This window comes from Bombyx mori, chromosome 7 (assembly GCF_030269925.1).
Source record: "Bombyx mori chromosome 7, ASM3026992v2".
Classification (NCBI taxonomy): Eukaryota; Metazoa; Arthropoda; class Insecta; order Lepidoptera; family Bombycidae; genus Bombyx; species Bombyx mori.
The window spans coordinates 7,898,357-7,919,152 of NC_085113.1; the positions used below are offsets into that span (position 1 = coordinate 7,898,357).

At 37.9% G+C, this 20,796-nt stretch overlaps 1 protein-coding gene across 2 annotated transcripts in view; it reads right to left on the reverse strand.

Annotated features, from left to right (window-relative positions):
* The window catches only part of LOC101744239 (semaphorin-5A), a 52,409-nt gene that overhangs the window by 6,932 nt on the left and 24,681 nt on the right, over positions 1 to 20,796 (reverse strand). For both annotated transcript variants that reach the window (XM_012694886.4, XM_062669404.1), the window contains exons 4-15: positions 11,647 to 11,854; positions 11,088 to 11,242; positions 9,771 to 9,930; positions 8,615 to 8,814; positions 7,147 to 7,308; positions 6,260 to 6,557; positions 5,573 to 5,783; positions 4,826 to 4,981; positions 4,123 to 4,326; positions 2,724 to 2,972; positions 1,470 to 1,546; positions 683 to 902 (exon numbers count right to left, since the gene is read on the reverse strand). In XM_012694886.4, coding sequence (XP_012550340.1) covers positions 683 to 902; positions 1,470 to 1,546; positions 2,724 to 2,972; positions 4,123 to 4,326; positions 4,826 to 4,981; positions 5,573 to 5,783; positions 6,260 to 6,557; positions 7,147 to 7,308; positions 8,615 to 8,814; positions 9,771 to 9,930; positions 11,088 to 11,242; positions 11,647 to 11,854 — 2,300 coding nt within the window. The remainder of the gene's footprint in view (positions 1 to 682; positions 903 to 1,469; positions 1,547 to 2,723; positions 2,973 to 4,122; positions 4,327 to 4,825; positions 4,982 to 5,572; positions 5,784 to 6,259; positions 6,558 to 7,146; positions 7,309 to 8,614; positions 8,815 to 9,770; positions 9,931 to 11,087; positions 11,243 to 11,646; positions 11,855 to 20,796) is intronic.

Consider the following 20,796-nt stretch of genomic DNA (forward strand, 5'->3'; position numbering starts at 1 on the left):
TTTTTTATAAATATACTTTGCGTTACCCCGTCGCGTCGTTTACAATAGAAGGTATTAATTTAAATTTTCAATAATATTTGTGCGAAATTTCATCCCAGTTCGTTCTTTTTTATCCTACCTATTCGCTGGTAGTGTAAGAGACTATTCCAGCTACGCCCGGACGGGTAAGTGAACTCACGGGCTCAACCTGAATTTTGAAACAGAATTTGCTTACACTAGTCGTCGTAGCCTAAAGGATAAGACGTTCGGTGCATTAGCATCTAGCGACGCACCGATGTACGAATCCCGCAGGCGGGTACCAATTTTTTCAATGAAATACGTATTTAGCAAATGTTCACGATTAGCTTCCACGGTGAAGGATATAACATCATAAAATATAAATCAAACCCGTTAAATTATAAATTGCGTAATTGGTAATTGGTGGTAGGACCTCTTGTGAGTCCGCGCAAGTTGCTATCATCACCCTGCTTATTTCTGCCGTGAAGCAGTAACGCGTCTCGGTTTCAAGAGTGGAGCAGCCGTTGTAACTGTACTTGAGACCTTAGAACTTATATCTCGAGGTGGGTGGCGCCTTTACGTTGTAGATGTCTATGGGCTCCAGTAACCACTTATCTCCAGGTGGGCTGTGAGCTCGTCCACCCATCTAAGCAATAAAAAAACAAAAGGGAACATGACAACGCACCTGAGCAAGCATGAGTATTGCAAGCCCTTAACATTTCAGCAGAACCGACGCAGGGTGGCCGTCGACATTTCCTAGTCCGGGCCTGTTGTCCACCACCACAGTTCGCCGAACAAGCTTCCCAGGGCCCCCACTCTTCCCACCCTGATTCTTCTTCTGGAGGATTGTTACTGCATATACCGCGAGCATTGCAATACCTTTCTTCTTCACGAGCTATCGACAGCTGGAAACAAACAGCTATGTTATTTTTTTTAAAGGAGGGTAGTTTTTTTTTAATTGTTTATATGAGTGAAATCTCTCACGGCTGCCTAAAATGGTTTCCGACATCCAGCATGAGGTGAATATATCCATTCATTAATACAGTAGCTCTCCCGCTATTAATCCGCAGGAATAAGCTGACTGGCTTACTATCATAGAGTCCTACCAGTGCGGGGAATGAGCCATAACAAAAAATCGAATGGCGATCGATAATTGTCATGAAACTACTGCCTATTCTCCAGTGAATTTTAATCTAGGCCGACACCGCTCAGCCTTATATACTTAAGATTTGTTTATGTACTGCCGCACTTATTATATGCTTAAGCCTCGCCTGCCTTAAGCGTTACCAGACTCACACGCATATAAGCCAGTTTTTTTTCTCGGGTTCAATTCGATCAATTGTACAGTCGAACATTGCCCGTACACAATTGTGATGTTCCACTTATATAAAGTAATTAAAAATAGTGATCCAAAGGTTCCATCATTGGATACGGATTAGGCTGACAGAGTCGTGTAGTATGTATGTACTCACTTTTATTTGGTCTGGTGACGGCGCCTTACACAAAAATTTGAATCGTTTCTCTGTATAACTGCCGTCTGATAAATTACCTGATAACAAACAATTGTTAAATAATAATAATAATATTAAAGAAAAGAAAAAGAAGAAATCTTGATAATCTAATTGACAGATTTTTTTTTTATTTATATAACACTAGCCATACTCGCCCCCTTCGCTGGGCCTTTAAAATTAACATTATTATTTATTGTCATTATTATTAGGGAGTCCAACACTCGTATAAATATTAGCCTAACCATTAAGTACATGTATTTTCTACATGGATACCGAGTTTCAAGTCAATCAGATGCATGGTTCAGTAGTTATAACGGAACATCCGTAAAAACCACTGTAGATTTATATATTAGTATAGATATAGATTGTGACATGATTTTATTTTGCCTTCAAAAACTTTTTCCTCACAAAGTTATTTGCTGTATATTCTTGTGCTGTAAATTTAAAAGTGACCACATGTGACGTCACACACATAGCGCTCGTCAAACATATCTCACTCTTTTCATAAGTAAGAAACAACCCTGATTCACTGAAAAATTTCTGAGACTCCACCTAAGTCGTGGCCCAATATTGCCAGTAATTGAAAAACCGGTACGCGTGCAAGCTCACAAAACGCCAAACCCTAAGTAACATTAGGTACTAGGTACCATCGCACTACCTAATTCTATGGCGAAGCTCTAATTAATCCCAATTTGAGGATGTGTATATGTATAAAAATCAATATCTGAATATTTTTTACTGGTGGTAGGACTTCTTGTAAGTCCGCACGGGTGGGTACCACCACCCCGCCTATTTCTGCCGTGAAGTAGTAATGCGTTTCGGTTTGAAGGGTGGGGCAGACATTCTAACCATACTTAGAGCTATCTCAAGGTGGGTGGCGCATTTACGTTGTAGATGTCTATGGTGATCGACAACCCGTGGTTTTTTGTTCGTTCAGGCACGGAATATCTTGCCTTGTAAGAGACGTTTAAACTTTTTAAAACATTGGGCTATAAATACATGTATATGGTAAACAAATAGCTTTTTAAATAAATTCCAATTTGTGTGTTTGTATGTGTGTGTAAGTATGTGTGTGTAAGTATGTGTGTGTAAATATGTGTGTGTAAGTGTGTGTGTGTAAGTGTGTGTGTGTAAGTATGTGTGTGTAAAGATGTGTGTGTGTGTGTGTTGAAAAATTTGTCGACTTTAAGCTAAAGTTATCAGTTATCAGCTTACCGGGTATCTGCACCCAAGGGGTCCAAGCTGTGGCCTTCCTGACCTCGCATGGTTTCATATCGCAGACTTGCTTCTCAACCTTGAAACCTTCACAGTCGATGCCGCCATGCTTAGGCGCGGGGTTGGTGCACGTTCGCTTCCGTTCTCTCCAACCGGCCGCCGGACCGCAGCCGGGACCCCCAGCACTGGTACACTGCGACCATTGGCTCCAAGCTGACCAGCCACCATCGACCGGTACTAGATTTGGATCTAAATAACAAAGTATCCAACAATTAAGATAAAGATAAAGAAGCCTTTATTAACAACCTTCATTCATATTTAGGTACATACTATTCATTTTTTTTTTTCTTTGCATTTGACATCGGCTAAGATTGTTTTGCTTTCGCATAGGCCTCCCCCAAATCCTGCCATAAGTCCCGGTCGTGGCATTTCAATCCAACAATTAAAAATAATTAAATCCTTTTAATCACTTAAATGCTGATCTGTTTCTGTTTACAAGATAAAATAAGGACAATCGAAATTCGAAGTTTTTAAATAATTGTTCTGGTTGTAAAAATGGATTAAATCTCAACCAAAGACAATATTAGTACAAAAATTCTATCATTGTGAATGCGCGAAAAGCGAAAAGCGTTTCAATGTTTGAATGATACAGCGATTATATTTTATTCTGTCAGCCCAAAAACGCCCACTGCTGGACAAAGACCTCCCCCAAGCCTCGCCACAAAGATCGGCCCTGGGCTGATTGCATCCAGCGAATCCCCGCGAACCTACGGTACGCAACAGTTTGGCTATGCCCCTGGCATTGCTGAAGTCCATGGGCGACGGTAACCACTCACCACCAGGTGGGCCGTACGCACGTCTGCCTATTAAGGCACTAAAACTAACTAAGGCCTATTTCTGCCGTGAAGCAGTAATGCGTTTCGGTTTGAAGGGTGGGGCATGTAACCATACTGAGACCTTAGAACTTATATCTCAAGTTGGGTGGCACATTTACGTTATAGATATCTATGGGCTCCAGTAGCCACTTAACACCAGGGGGGCTGTGAGCTCGTCCACTCATCTAAGCAAAAAAAAAACATAACATTTTATCACAGAACGTACTAATAACATTATGAAGTCCGGCAGGTAGTTTAACTCGGGTTTTCATCTTTAATAATTTAAGAGAAAAATGTACAAAATAAATAAAAAATCAGTCCTCCGATCCAGACGTGACATAAAACTAGTTTAGTAGTGGACAATCTTAAATTTTGTTTTAACAAATATTAAGTACGCACCTATGACGTCACTGCAACGATGTTCCAAAATATACTTATCTCGTAATAATCCTTCGGTTTTTGTGCCACAGATGTCAATAAAAAATATATATATATTAGGTACATTATAATTCAACAACAATCACCTGGACAAGGAGGCAGATTCGAACAGAATATATCATCGACATCCAATCCGACGCACACGCGGCCTCCGAACTTGGGCTCCGGAGACGAGCACGTGCGTCGCCGTGACTTGACCGCGATGCCGCACGACGCCGAGCACTCGGACCACGAGGACCAGCCCGACCAGCCGCCGTGCACCGTGCAGTTCGTCACTGATATGCTGGCTCCTGGACGATAATAATATGATTCAGTGACGTCCCGGACAATAGGATAAGACGTCCGGTGCATTCGTATTGAGCGATGCACCGGTGTTCGAATCCCGCAGGCGGAATACCAATTTTTCTAATGAATTACGTACTTAACAAATGTTCACGATTGACTTCCACGGTGAAGGAATAACATCGTGTAATAAAAATCAAACCCGCAAAATTATAATTTGCGTGGTTACCGTCGCCCATGGACGTCAGCATTGCCAGGGGCAGAGTCAAGCTGTTGCCTAGCGTTTAATACTCTCCAGATGCCTCGTTTGAAGAATGACATGTCATAGCGCTCGGGAAACACCGTGGAGGGAAGCTCATTCCATATCCGGATGGTACGTGGCAAAAAAGACCTCTGGAAACGCACTGTGGATGAACGCAGATAGTTCCAGATAATACGGATGAACTTTACTCCGTGATGGATTTTCCCTCCTGTTTTGCCTGTATATATAAAAATAAAAACAAATACCTTTACAACCCTGGCCGCCGTGTGCTGGCTTCGGGTTGTTGCACCGTCGCGTCCTGCACATGCACATATCCGGCTTCTCATCCTCGTACAGCGCGTGCGTGGTTCCGTCTTGCATGCACTGTTCCCATTCGGACCACGACGACCAGCCACCGTCCACTGCGAAGCATATCTTCTAATAACCATCGAGGTTTTCATTTGTACGTTCGTTTGTTTTTAACAGAAGAGTTTTGTATTGTAAGATTTGTGAGTCCGAAGACAGAACGCAACGTGTATACCATTTTGAGACGTGAGACTGGAGACACTTATGTCTTACATCATCAGAACAACACTTGAAGCTCTACAGAACAGCCCTACAGTCTGAAGAAGTTATTCCTTCGTCGTAGAAGTCAATCGTAAACATTTGTAGAGTACGTATTTCTTTAGAAACTTTGGTACCCGCCTAGGATTCGCTCAACACGAATGCACCGGACGTCGTTATTTATCCTTTTGGCCACGACGACTTCAAAACCGCTAAACTAAATTAACTGCATAACCATTTCTAATATTTTAAATAGCAGTAACCTCATCTAAATTATCTTCTTCTTTCCAAATGTATAAAAGCGAATCCTACCATACTATTTATATATATCAAATATTATTTTAAAAAACAGTCTGAAGGGTAGACAGGTATTTTTGCCTCAAAGTAAACATCAGAAATAAAGTCGTTATATCTATGGTAATTATCTAACCGTAGAAAACAAAATTTACCTGGTGAATTAGACGTGGGACAAGTAGCGGTGGATTGCACGAAGCTATGGTCGTGTAAATGGTCAACGGCCCGTACGCAACGCTCCCTGGCGTCGTCCCAGCCGCAATGCGGGTCAGTTGCGGATATACAGCCGGATCGACTCTTGTACCGGGAACAACGCTCGCTGCTGATACGCACAACGCCCGTGTCGCTTCCGATGTATACTGACATCTGTGGCACAAAAACCGAGGGATTATTACGTGATAACTATATTTTGGAACATCGTTGCAGTGACATCATAGGTGCGTACTTAATATTTATTTCAATAAGTTGAAGATTGTCCACTATTAAACTAGTTTTGTCTCGTCTGGATCGGATGGCTGATTTTTTATTTATTTATTATATTTTTCTCTTAAATTATTAAAGATGAAAACCCGAGTTAAACTACCTGACGGACTTCAAGATACTATTTGTACGTCATGTAATAAAATGTTATGTAAAAGTATATAAATATTTGTTATAGAAAAATAGACGGTTGTTAGCAAAATACTACAATGCTGACGAATGACGCCTTAGTCGTACGTGATTAGTTTAAAACTGACGTAGGAAATAATGTAACTACAATAAATAACTTCAGACTATACCGTAAAAGTATTATGATTAAATAAATCCTAGAGCTAGGTTTCAATTAAACGTATTCAGCTTACCGTGTCCTTAACGAACTGCATAGTTTTAACATCAAAACCTCCTTTTTCGTCCTTCAAATTCCATTTTTCTACCAAACACGAGCCATCCAACCTCGGCAACACCGCCAACTTCAGCACGAAACCGCTCAGTGTTGCCACAAAAACTACTAATTGCCGTTCAATGTGTTTGGCGGCTGTCACGTCGACTGTGACGTGAGTGAATCGTTCCGAAGTCATTCTGTAGATGGGCTCGCCGGATACAGGCAGTACTGATTCGTACATTAAATTGTAACGATGGTATTCTATTGCTTGGCGAGCACTGAAACAAAATAAATTATTAATCTGAAGTCGTCGTGGCCTAATGGATAAGACGACCGGTGCATTCGCATATAGCGATGCAACGGTGTTCGAATCCCGCAAGCGGCTACCAATTGTTCTAATGAAATACGTCGAACAGCCAAAAATAGAGATTATTGGAAATCTTTAGCGGAGGCCTTTGTCGAGAGTCAAGCTGTTTCGAAAACTAAAGTCACCGGAAATCGAATCGAATACTGAATTATAAGTTTTAAGATTTAACTTTAAGTTAAAATATATATATAGTTAAGTAGAACAGCAATAAAGGCTTAATTAATTATATTTATTTCTCATGTTTTTTTTATTACTTAGATGCTGGTGTTAAGTGGTTACTGGAGCCCATAGACATCTACAACGTAAATGCGCCACACATCTTGCGATATAAGTTCTAAGGTGAGACCTTAGTTAGTAGTATAGTTACAACGGCTGCCCCACCCTTCAAACCGGAACGCATTACTGCTTCACGGCAGAAATAGGCGAATTATATATTAGTATAGATTATTGCACATGCAATACATGGTCACTCATTCGTATTTTAAATTATATCATTTTACCTAGAATCGGGCACACACTTGAAGTGGTCCTTCGCCTGCTTCGACGGTGACCGTTGCTCCCAAAGCGAAGTCGATGTGGCCTGCACTTTGTAAGGACCGTCGAAAGCTGCGTGAACGTCAGACATGTTGTACACACAGACGGCGCTACCTATTATGCTGTTGCTGTGAATAAGTAGAAAAACAGTTTTAGACATCTATATATTATAATACGTAAAGGGAAAACTTTGTATCCCTTTTTACGAAAATCGCGCGGACGGAGGAGTATGAAATTTCCCACACTTATAGAGAATATAGAGAAGGAGTGCAGAATGTTAATATTTTTTTAAATTGTGCCTAAAAAATACATTAAATCAATAAAAAAATACATTGCACACACTACCATATATTTGACGCACACGCATGCATACTATTTATTTATTGTCAAACTTTCGTTCTTGACGTCTGTGGTCAAATTGAGAGTAGATTAAATATTGATTGTCTTTTTTAATATTTTTCTATAGTGTAGTCGTGGCGAAATTTGTGATTATAGAAGTATAATAGTCTTTGAAAATAGAATCATAATAGTGTACAAACATACAATTTCAATTAATTATCGACTACTGCGGGACCACTAGTGCGCGAAAATACTACAAGAGCACGTTTATTTAATTGTCGAATAGACCCAAACAGTTTGAGTTTTCTAGAGAGACCTATTGAGGTTTAATTTCGATTACATATCCTGCGCCAGATGAATTAAGTCGTGGGTGGTAAGATAGGTGAGCTTGGGAGCTCTTCCTGGGAGGGTTTGCTAACACTAGCCCTAGCAAGAGCAGTGCTTCGCAGAATCTACTACCGGATCGCGACTCAATGAGAAGACCCGGCGAGGGACTGACTGGGCTGTGTCTATGGAAGCACTATGAGTTTACTACATATTTTGTTAGAACTCAGCTTACATCCAACCGAAAACTTTAGAGATACTTTCGTCCTCTTCTAACGCTTAAATTAAAGAAAGAGAGAGAAACATTCGAAATCGGTACAATAAACAATATGCAAGCCAAATTAAACCTATATTTAAAATATAAAGTATATTATACTCAACCAAATAGCCTTATGAATCTTCAAAAAAATCTAATTAATATGTATTTAATAGTTTTTTTAGGTCTTTTTAAAGTGAAACTTTTATTACATCGTCTCAAACTTTTTCGTCTGTGTGTTGCATGTCGCGTGACGGTCGGCCACGGAGTAGGGATAAAGGCACTCGTCAGAGCAGCCAAGGCCAATATGGCGGCGCCAATCGTTCGCAGCAGCTGATCGTGTAGTGTATAGACCATTTATTACTCATTTGTGTCAGTGCTACACGCTATTTTGTTTGTTTTTGTCATGTAAATGTTGTTTGTCAGAGTTAAATGTCTATAATGTGAAAAAAAGTTTCATTTTTACCGTGGTTTTATAAAACCACACAATCCTTTTTTTTATTAAAATATCTCACCTAGGAGTAGTGAAAGTTGCCACAAGGATCTTTTCCTGGGCCAGGTATTCAACGCTCTGAACTTCATCGTAGTAGAAGGGCACTTCACCGGACACCGGACACTTCAGACGAGCCCTCAGAAATGTACTCCATTTGTCTTTCATCATCAGAAAGCCGCCGGCATCGTTCTTGCAGATGCGAGCAATACGGGAGTATATAATCTGAGAATTGAAAAAATATCAATTATTATTATAGCAATCGCAATCAGATCACTTTTCTCTTTAAGTCCGTTTATTTTGCTCTTTGTTTTTTTAAGAAATTAGAATGAGACAACATCAACAAACTTAAGAATAGATTTTAAGAACAGTTGAAAACTTTTTAGCAGCGTCTTAAACGATTGTGTTGTTTTTATTATAATATTATTTACAAACTACCCACATTAATAGATCTATATCCTCCTAACTATACAGATAGATCCTAACTAACTTCTACGAGAACGTGAATGGTTTTGAAATTTAGTATAAAAAATCAACCATCATCTTATACCTTTAAACGAGCAATTCTTGTATATTAATATATACCTATATAATCTGAATCTCGGAAACGGCTCCAACGATTTTCATAAAATTTGGTATACAGGGGATTTCGGGAGCGATAAATCGATCTAGCTACGATTTATTTTCAGAAAATGTTCAATCAACTCTTCCCGACATCTATTGGCGAATAATAATACTATTTTTCTTAATTGAGGGCAACTAACCGCTTTAAAGATACAACAAGATGGCGTTATAAAAAAAAACCGAGCAAAGCTATCATCATCTAGTATTACTTACACAGCCAGACAATTAAGATGTATATTACGAGTATTACGTATGAAATGTTTTATTATAAAATCAATTTTAGTTATTTTAAAAGATAAAATTAAAATAATTTTGTATAGATAAATAATAACCAAAACATCCATTGTTTCATTAAACGAGCGAAATGATAATTAAGAAACCATTAAGCTGCTTGACACGAAAATTTATCACTGAAAACATTTACTTGGCGGGAAAAAAGTTCTTTTTTTTATCTTGAATGCGTCAATAACTTATTTAGATCAGCTTATCATCATTCAGTTTGTATTATGTTTAAGCTTGGTGACGTTTAAAGCGTATTTAAATAGAGTTTTTCTTACCTTCCCACAATTCATATATTCAACGGCCACCTCCCTGTATACAAAGTACACGAAATTATCGTCTTCGAAGCTCCCGACGAACTGGGGTTCGTTCAGCCAGTTGTAATCATACTGCGTCGTGCGAAGTGTCACCGAATTCGTAGGAGAGGCACCGCGACTCCTGGATATCATACATTATGATTTTATTTGCAACGAATAAATAAATTACATTTCTTAATACATATTGTCGACTAACTAACCCGGCAGACTTTGTAGTGCCTCAATCGATAAATAAAAGACCTAAACTTTTGTATAAAATAAACAATGAATAATGAATGGACGGACTCAAGGCCCTCCTATTATTTAATGGTTACTAGAGCCCTTGAGACATGAATCCCGAATCTCAATTTTTTATAGCACAACGACTGTACCACCCTGTAGAGGGCTCTAAGCCGAAACGCATTACTGCTTCACGGCAAGCTGGTGGTACCTACCCGTGCAGACTCACAAGACGCTCTACCAACAGTGATAAAACTAGTTCATCTCAGCCCGTCCACTGTCCACTGCTGATAATAGGCCTCTCCAATTGATGTCCATTTGTTACGATAGACCGATCAAATAAAGGCAGTTAGCTCTAAACAGTCCCATCAACGAGTGCACAAGAAAAGCCGCGGTACGTGAGGAATGACGACGTATTGTGAAACGCACCACCACCCGAAATTATGACCACGATCACTCTGCCAAAACTGCATACGACTGAGAAGTCGTTTAAGTCGTCGCGGCCTAAAGGATAAGACGCCCGTTGCATTCGTATCTAGCGATGCACCGATGTTCGAATCCCGCAGGCGGGTACCAATTTTTCTAGTGAAACACGTACTTAACAAATGTTCACGATTGACTTCCACGGTGAAGGAATAACATCGTGTAATAAAAATCAAACCCGCAAAATTATAATTTGCGTAATTACTGGTGGTAGGACCGCTTGTGAGTCCGCGCGGGTGAGTACCACCACCCTGCCTATTTCTGCCGTGAAGCAGTAATGCGTTTCGGTTTGAAGGGTGGGGCAGCCGTTGGAACTATACTGAGATCTTAGAACCTATATCTCAAGGTGGGTGGCACATTTACGTTGTGGATGTCCATGGGCTCCAGTAACCACTTAACACCAGGTGGGCTGTGAGCTCGTCAACCCACCTAAGCAATAAAAAATAAATAAATAAATGTTGAGTGCGGCCGATTCTTTACCATCGAACGTGACCAAGCGATTTTTACTGGTTGGTCCATCTGGTAGGTGGTCGTCCCATACTGCGCTTGCCGTATAAAAACTAGGGATTTATTTACCTGCAAATAGCCGGATCGGAACTGCTGAAGTCAGTTGGTGTGCCGGCATAATATTCTCCGTTTGCAGCAAGTATTGCGGTCACATTTGAATGAGGATTATAAGGGCAATGGGCCACCCCTGACGTTTGCTCCGATATCGTATTCAAAGACTCAATCTAGAAATTTTCAAAGACAAAAAGTAAGATTTCCGAAATAATAATTCAGAGGAGTCCTATGTTTGACAAAGATGTCTTACGAAAAGTTGATAATTTTATCTTACCTTCATTTTTCTTATTATAATATATTATTTAATTTAATTAAATAACGTCGCCTACGTAAGATACCAACATGCTGACTATTTCTGTAGCATTTTACACAATGACGACTTCGATCTTAATATAAGTTCGAACTAAATATTCAAGATAACTTGTACTATGATCATCATCATCAACCCACATAACTGTGTAATGGTTGGCGTGAAAACTGCAAAAGTGGATGCCGCTACAACCGCGTAATGCTGTTAGCTATGAGCTCTGGTAATCACTCAATGAATATTCGGATCAAGAAAGATAAAATTTACCTCACGCCAACTGCAGCTAGGGCTGAACGCATTTGTCCCACACGCAAACAACTTGTGTCCGTACGACAGCAGAACTTTAATGTAATTGTGGCAATCATCTTCCGTTTGACCCTTCATTTGACAGAGCCTCGTCTTCTCGACAGGAGCTGGCCAATCAGCACGCTCCAGTTCACGTAAACCTCGTAACGATAATCGATAGAGGGCATCCCTGTTAACAAAAGAGCCGATTGTAAAGCCACAAAAACGATTATCGATAATATAAAAACGACGCTTAATCGTTTTAAAACAGCTCTCAAAACGAGAACGTCCTTAATTTGTCAGCACCTACTTTTCAACCATAAACCTTACTACCACAGATTATAATTAAGGCTATTAAATGTTCTCCGGATCTGAAAATGAAGTCGGTATTTATTATTTTAGTGTGCCGAATGTAAATTTATTAGCATCCCGTTTTTAATCTAGAGTTACTTTGATCTGACATTGATAAATACCAGAATCTTGATTTCTGATGCCGTTTAAAAATTATCCGTAAAACGCTGGCTAACAAACTCGGATAGACTGATCGAGTAAATGAGTCGATCTACTCAGAAGATCAGTTAATAGTCATTGCTTGTGGAATACCGACGTTGGAATATCATTTTTTAAGGGATTTTATGACCTGGTAACTAAGACCTTTAAGTCATGTATGTCATTTATGAAAAATTTATGAAAATAATATGGAGTGAAATGAAATGAAGATGATTAATTTGAGACATTGATCAACAGGGATGAAATTAAATGAAATGATATGGGATGAAATATAATTTCAGTAAAATGGTGGTCATTTACTGAGATTTTTTCAGTGAACTTTTTGGAGGATCCCGAGAAGTTACGTCCAGCAGCATTGTTTCATTTCCCCACATCAGTGGACTTTCACAGATTTTAAACAGCTAATAAACCACCGTTATTACACATTTAAACCAGAAGAAACCCTAAATAGACTAAATAAGACAAATCACACAACTTCACTCGTCGCGTTCCCGCCAAAAAGTCCTTTGGGATATCATGCGAGTCAATGTGACCAGCGTTGTCACTGTCGTTAATACGAGTATAATGTTGCAAACTATTAAAAAACCGGATTTTTTTTGGATTAAAATTAATAATCATCATAAATCATCACTGATGATTTCATTGTTTCGCAAACAGACGCAGCGAATTTGGCGTTGCATTCATATAAAATATAATAAGATAATGGCTATTGCAAAAAATATATGTTTTTAATAATTTTGTTAGTCCTGTGCTTAGTGATTCCGATTACTGCACTACGGAGTCATGATTCAAGTCTCGATGTCTGTATCTCTGTGTAAGTTTTAATATTCAATAATCTCTTTGATAATCTGCTTCTGAGACTAAGCAAATAAATAACAGAGTTATGACGATTTTAAGGTGCTAATGATTTTCATTGATTATACCGCACTCATACATGAAGAAAAAACATTTTTATTATTATTGTATGTATATGTTTACGTTATTTATGTGTGTATGTATATATGTAGTCTGATATATTATGTATTAGTGTTTTATTTTTTTATTTTTGAAGTGAAAACTTCTTTAGAATCGTTGTGATTTCAAACCGGATGCAACGGAAAAAACGACAGGTAAGAGACACAAATACAAAAATGTGTAGGACGAATGAGACAGAAATATACATACTATTTAATACAGCGCCATCTGTGAGATTTTTTAATACTAGCGTGTGTATGAAAGCTCTTGTAGTGAATTTTAATTTATGATTATACGTGAAATTAAAATATCAATTCACAGAGGGCGCTACCTTACAATTATTTACTAATGACAAAATTTTACATATACTTAAGAAGTTTAGGATAATTGTATTTTAATTTTGGAAGGTTTCACTTCTACCACGTGTGACATGTTTTTTATGTTTATTATTATTGTTATTGTTTAGATTGTAAATTGTAAATTGATTAGATTGTATTCTTCTACCCACTCATTTAAAGCTTTCCTTCGTTAAGAACGGTTAGCTGGTAGAAAACTCAATTGTTTAGTTAAGCTCGCCATTTTTATATCTTATCGCAATTACTCTAATATTAACTGTGTGTACAATAAAGAATAAAGAATTATTAATATTACTACGTGATGTAGGAAATGATGATGTTTTGATATTTCAAATAATATTTTAGCTTGTCTCAGGTTAGAGAAGCAATAACATTTTTTTGTGTGTTTCAACAATGTTAAATACCTAGTTCAAGAGTATCTTACGTAAAACACTAAAACTTGTATAACAAAAATAAATACACATTTTTTACTGGTGGTAGGACCTCTTGTGAGTCCTAGCGGGTGGGTACCACCACCCCGCCTATTTCTGCCGTGAAGCAGTAATGCGTTTCGGTTTGAAGGGTGGGGCAGCCGTTGTAACTATACTGAGACCTTAGAACTTATATCTCAAGGTGGGTGGCGCATTTACGTTGTGGATGTCTATGGGCTCCAGTAACCACTTAACACCAGGTGGGCTGTGAGCTCGTCCACCCATCTAAGCAATAAAAAAAAAAAATACACACCTAATCACTGTGTGGATAAAAACAAAACAAGTTCAATGTCACAAGTCTACTAGGAACCTCGTCCTATTTCCTAGATGCATCTATTTGAAAACGCGTGATTTGACTAACTCGTTACAATACGCAATATCCCACGACATGTCGCGGTCGTGTCGTGAATGCATAAGGTATTATGTTTTTCAACATTCGTATAATCCGAGAATAATTGGAGTTTGATTGAATTACGTGTTCGAGAAACATTCCTTATACGTTAAGACCGGCGTTACCTCAGTTACTGGTAATACAACTCCTTAACCCGGTCGACTCCTAACTTACACCTGATTTGATTGACGATAGGAGTATATCGCTATCATCTAAGCTACATAAGCTACATACCATACATATGGAAAGATGCATTTGTGGTTTAGAGACTGAAGGTTTTTTATGTTTTATTATGACGGCTGAATGAGCACTACGCACTTTTTTTTATTTTATTGCCTTTGTAAGCAGACGAGCGTACGGCCCACCTGATGGTAAGTGGTTACCGTCGCCCATGGACTTCGGCAATGCCAGGAGCAAAGCCAAGCCGCTGCTTACTGTCTGCATGACTGCTATCATGATATCAAAAGCAAAACGAACCTTTAAGTATGAAATGTTTGGTTGAGTTGTTGTAGAGGTACATATGATGCTGTTAGCTACACGAGCGAGCTTCGAATATGATATATACTTTTGCCTAACTTTTGCTAGTAATCTTAGAGTTATGTTAGCTTCACCAGACGATAGCCATAGCAAGAACAGTGCTTCGCTGAATCTGAATCGCAACCCACTGAGGAGATCCGACGAGAAACTCAATAGGCTGTACCTGTGAGGCTTCCGATAAGTCTTGCCATTAATAATTAAGCAAATTTATTAATTTTGCTACTTTTACGATTTTTATTACACCTCAGAAGACATACATACCTGAACACGTATTAATTACTTATTTCTTTTAAAACATTAAACCTGCTTGCGGGATATACTTTGTGCTACTTATTTACACAAAATGGTTTTTAGCTTCAATCACTTAACAGACAAATAGCCCTATTCGAACTGCCAAAATAATGGCCCTTGAATAAAAACATCGAATCACTCGAGATACGTTACATGATAAAGCTATAAACATCATTCGTGATCAGAAATTCAAGCGTCGGATATCAAAACTATTGCCGTAACGTAACCGATACAAATTTAATACGTTGCAACAGATAGGAAATATCGGATTGATTTATCGATCGATCCAGTTGCACTGTTCCACGGAAATGTATCGTTCGATATCAATAGACCTCCTTCAATCAGTCGGTGTGTATTGACTAGCTTAGTGTAATGTTCCTCGTTACGCTTGTATTCATATAAAGTTTTTAACCGACTTTTTACTGGTGGTAGGACCTCTTGTGAGCCTGCGGGGGTAGGTACAACCGCCCTGCCTATTTCTGCCGTGAGGCAGTAATGCGTTTCGGTTTAAAGGGTGGGGCAGCCGTTGTAACTATACTGAGATCTTAGAACTTATATCTCAAGGTGGGTGGCGCATTTACGTTGTAGATGTCCATGGGCTCCAGTAACCACTTAACACCAGGTGGGCTGTGAGCTCGTCCACCCATCTTAGCAAAAAAAAGGAGAAGGTTTTCAATTCGACTGTATGTTTTTTTTATCTTTGTTAGTTACCTCATAACTTTTGACCGGGTGAATCGATTTTGATGATTCTTTTTTTATTAGAAAGCTGACGCTTCCTGTCTAATCCTATTTCAATTTAGTTTAATTCTGATAATGATATCCATGAGAAAATCATATAAGTCTTAAATTTGCATTAAGTACGTGCGCGACAAATAGATGAATTGCTCAATAACTCAATATCACGCCAACCGATTTCGATGATTATTGTTTTTAGTGTATATTAATTTGTTTATGTAATTGTACACTATGTATTCTACTGTACTATGTCATTTGTACACTATTCTAAAAAGTTCCTTGCTATATGAACAACACATTAATAGTTACTATTAAACGAACGCAAACATAACAATTTGGTTTGTTTTTCACCTAGAAATGAGTCGACTAGTATCAAAGCCGGCAATGTGACTTTTGGACAATTACTGGTAAATCAGAAAAACGAATTATTGACTTTGTATTCCATTGGCAGTCACAAAACTCTTCTGAACGACATCTTAGATAAATAACAGGTTAAGTATTAACCTTTATTTAATGCAGGTTTTGAACCGTATTCTTTGAAGGAGACGATTATATTCAAATCAATCTGTATTGACATATCAATAACATTTTTTTGTCCAAATGCACAGATTGCCACCTTTGATAATAGACGACTCAAATGCAAGTCAAAACTTCAGCAAACGTAATCAGAGGCTCTAAACATTTTTACCGTAAGCTCTAGAAACTTGAAGCATTTGAAGCGCCCGTCTAAAGGTGTAAAATAACACGCCCACACTTTCTGACTCGAATGTCTATAGATAAAGAGTTTCTGTGATGTAACAAAGTCGAGAATCACTTGTTCAAATATAATTTCTAATAGTTTGACCAAAGGTTGGCCGCGTAAGGCCATGTTCATAGCATAATCGTATCTTTGTAAAATTTAAAGGTGTTTTTCTCACGCAAATTCTTGTTACTGTTATTTCCAGCGATGAGCACATTGCTTAATTTGCACGTGTAGGCTTGGGATTTTGTAAATAGTGAGCAGAAATTTGTGTGTCGAGTGAATTTTTTTTACATTGCGTAGGTACTTAATTAATCCCAGTAGTGATAACGAATATTAAAATGCCGAAATGATTTTGTGAAACGATATATCTTCCTTGAGGGCTAGTAAACCCTTGGTGGCTTCGATATCATTTAGATTACATATAAATTTTTGATCGGAAATAGTATCTTTGTGAAAATATGTCTTTTTAGTATTCGAGGTCTGTATGTACCCACACACAAAAAAATCTAGCTTGGCTCCGTTACATTTGAGAGTCTGGTGAAAATGTTTTATATTAGATAATAGATTTCAACTAAATTAATTTATTTAGTTTATATCGAGGGGTGAAAGACAATTTGGGTTAAGCGACATTTTTTAACATTACAAGAGAACCATTCAAAAGTTATACAAAGGAATACTTAGGAACAAAGAAACGTAACAAAAAAACTTCTTTATCTATTAGAATGGAGTAAACTTATTTATTTATTTTATTTATTTATTTATGTACACACAGAAAACAAGACACAGTACAGAGTAATAGGAAAATTATGTACAAAGGCACTGCTTATTTCTTTGAGAAATCTCTTCCAGCAGACCTGCGAGAGGATAATGAGAATAATAATAAAAAGTGATAAGTGTGTGTAGAACAAATAACACATAACTAAAATAACAAATACAACATGAGAATTATAGCACATACACATTGACACACTTAATTGAAGTTCAATTAAAAACATCAAATTGTTGATACTAATACCAAATAAAACGGAACTTTAATTACAAAGATAAATGTCGCGTATTAAGCTAAACGTCGCTTAAACCATATAGCCTTTTACCCCTCGATATTATTAATTAATTACTATACACTCAATGCATAACGCCATTCATTCGTTTTAAAGTATTTAGTACTAGCGACCCGCCCTCGCTTCGCTTCGGAAACATTAAATTTTATTATTGAAGCTGAGTCTCGCGATGAATGACGCCGCGAGGCAAAGCTAGTCTAAAAAAAGTAGCCTAAGTTATTCCTTATATCATCAGCTACCTATCAGTGAAAGCCCCGTCAAAATCGGTCCAGCCGTTCCAGAGATTAGCCGGAACAAACAGACAGACAGACAAAAATTGTAAAAAATGTTATTTTGGTGTATGTACCCTATATAACTATATATTCATATACATGTAGTAAAAAGTGGCTATTTCAATATTACAAACAGACACACCAATTTTATTTATATGTATATAGATTACTTAATGTCTAAATGAATTTCATTGTATACCTCATTCCCCTTGAGGAAAAATACCTACAAATACGCTTAAATAGAATTTTCCTTTACACAAACTTGTTGATTCAGACGATGTGAAGTCTTCGTCTTTTTGAACTGAGCCGCTTGCGGTTGTCACACGCGATCTAAATACATAAACTTCTAGCACACCGGTTTTATAATGTTCGATGAATATTTCAGACAAACGCCATTTAATGAGGTAAGCTTTTGGAGTTAATTTATGTGAACATCATTCTGTGCTTCCAAAAAAGACCGTCATTACATATACGGCATATGTTTTAGGCTTTTAAATGATTAGTGATGGGATTAAAAATGAATTTACTGAGAAACCTTGATCGATAAAATGTAATATACTAATGTTCGTCCGCTAATCGAGTTTCGAGCATAATTGCTGACGCTTTAAGAACCAAATTTGTTTAAATAAAATACAACCAATCCACTAAAACTTTTGTGTGACAATGACATAACGAAAATAAAGTTATGAAAAATATTGAACTTCTTCTAGTCCATTGAAAAGCTACATTTAGAGTAACGCTTTTCAGAAGACGCAATTTTATTTTTTTGATGTACACGAGGGTTTAATATAAGCTTAAGTTCAAGTTTGTGGGGTTGCCATAGTCCCTCTGCCGCCATCTTGAAAAAAGGGGCTTCAAGGGGTTTTTGCCCTGTATCTCGTAAACTTGCAAAAACGAACCATAAGGCTTAGTTTATATAAGTAGTTATTGTTGTTTAATTTATTTATTTTTATTGCTTCGTTGGGTCGGCTCAAGGCCCACCTAGTGTTAAGTGGTTACCGGAGCCCATAAACATCTACAACTTAAATGGGCCACCCACCTTGAGACATGAGTTCTTAGTCACAGTTTTACAGTACAACGACTGCCCCACCCTTCAAACCGAAACGCATTACTGCTTCACGGCAGAAATAGGTGTGGTGGTACCTACCCGTGCAGACTCACAAGAGGTCCTACCACCAGTTACGCAAATTATAATTTTGCGGGTTTCATTTTTATTACACGATGTTATTCCTTCACCGTGGATTATCTTAGTAGATATATCCGGCGTTACCCGGCTTATGTGAAATCCAGGCTATAAGCTATTATATCTTCGCGCGAGCTTAAATCCAAATCGGTTCAGTCTATTTCGCATGATACAATAACCGACATACAAACAATCAAATTTATAATACGATTTAGTGTGTACATAGATTCTTGGAAGCCTTAACTTGAGTATGAATTTAAATATGAGTAATTTACCAATCTCTCGGAGGTTATCATTATGTATACTTTATATTTGTGCTATTAACCTTTCGAATATAGTTTTTGTTACAACTATCAAACTAAACTAAAACATATTTGGTAATCATCCATGATACACTTTGATCTTTATGTTTGTTCAGATCAAACATTCTCTTCGTAGAAATATTCAGAATAAGAAATAGCAATAATAAAGAACAAAGGAGTTTTGTTGTTTATAAGGTTTTTTAGCACCGCGAATTTAATTAGGCTCATAAAATTATCATTTGATATAATCATAGCGTTCTACATTTTAATATGTACTATTTATCTATCAAATTATCTTGTTGTGTTTTTGTAGGTTTTTTTTTCTTTTTTTTTTATTGCCTTTGTAGGCAGACGAGCATACGGCCCACCTGATGGTAAGTGGTCACCTTCGCTCATGGACGTCAGCAATGCCAGGGGCAGAGCCAAGCCGCTGCCTACCATTAAGTACTCTCCGCAAGCCTCGTTTGAAAAAGGACATGTCATAGCGCTCGGAAAACACCGTGGAGGGGAGCTCATTTCAAAGCCGGATGGTAAATGGCAAAAAAGATCTTTGGAAACGCACTGTCGATGAACGAAGCGGTTCCAGATAATATGGATGAAATCTGCTCCGATGGCGGGAGGTGCGAGGATTTTTTTTATTTCTTTCCAATTTTTATCTTGGTATGAAAGTGAACGGTAATATGAGAGGGGAGCATCCTAAAACACTTGGATGCAATTTAAGAAAGTGCAGAGCAATTGCATAATAATGTCTTATTGGACCCCTGTAACCTAAGACGAACCGTAAGCTTGATCTACACAAACAGACAAATCCTTAAAAAAAACTAGTTCAAAAAACACAAATAGCACTTTACGATCAAAACAATAATGGACATAATTTAACAGAACAGGCGCCCCGAAATCCTTATTGCCGCTAAATATAATTTCCCCAGACACCGGGCTTTTAGAATGAAGGCGTTGCGCCCCATTAAAACCACATTCATGGACAATTAAGTCCGACATTCCGTTAACAACCTGTTCTTTGCATTGATAAAGACTTATCTTATATCATAAGTTGGTGTCAGGTGAATGACTCAGGCTGTTTGTACGAGTTATTAGGACGGGGCAGTGTACACATCGTTATCTTGGTAGCGTAGTTCTGTGGTATCATTAATATTTTTTACGACTCAAGATTAATTATGTTCATATTTAACAGACGACGAGTTGACTCGCGTGGTTCTCTTTCTCGATTTGTTTTTGTTTTTTAATTATCAAGGTCCAAGGATAGACTTCTTCTTTTTCTCCACCTTATCCCACTAGGTGGGGTCGGCACAGCAAATTTTTCTCTTCCA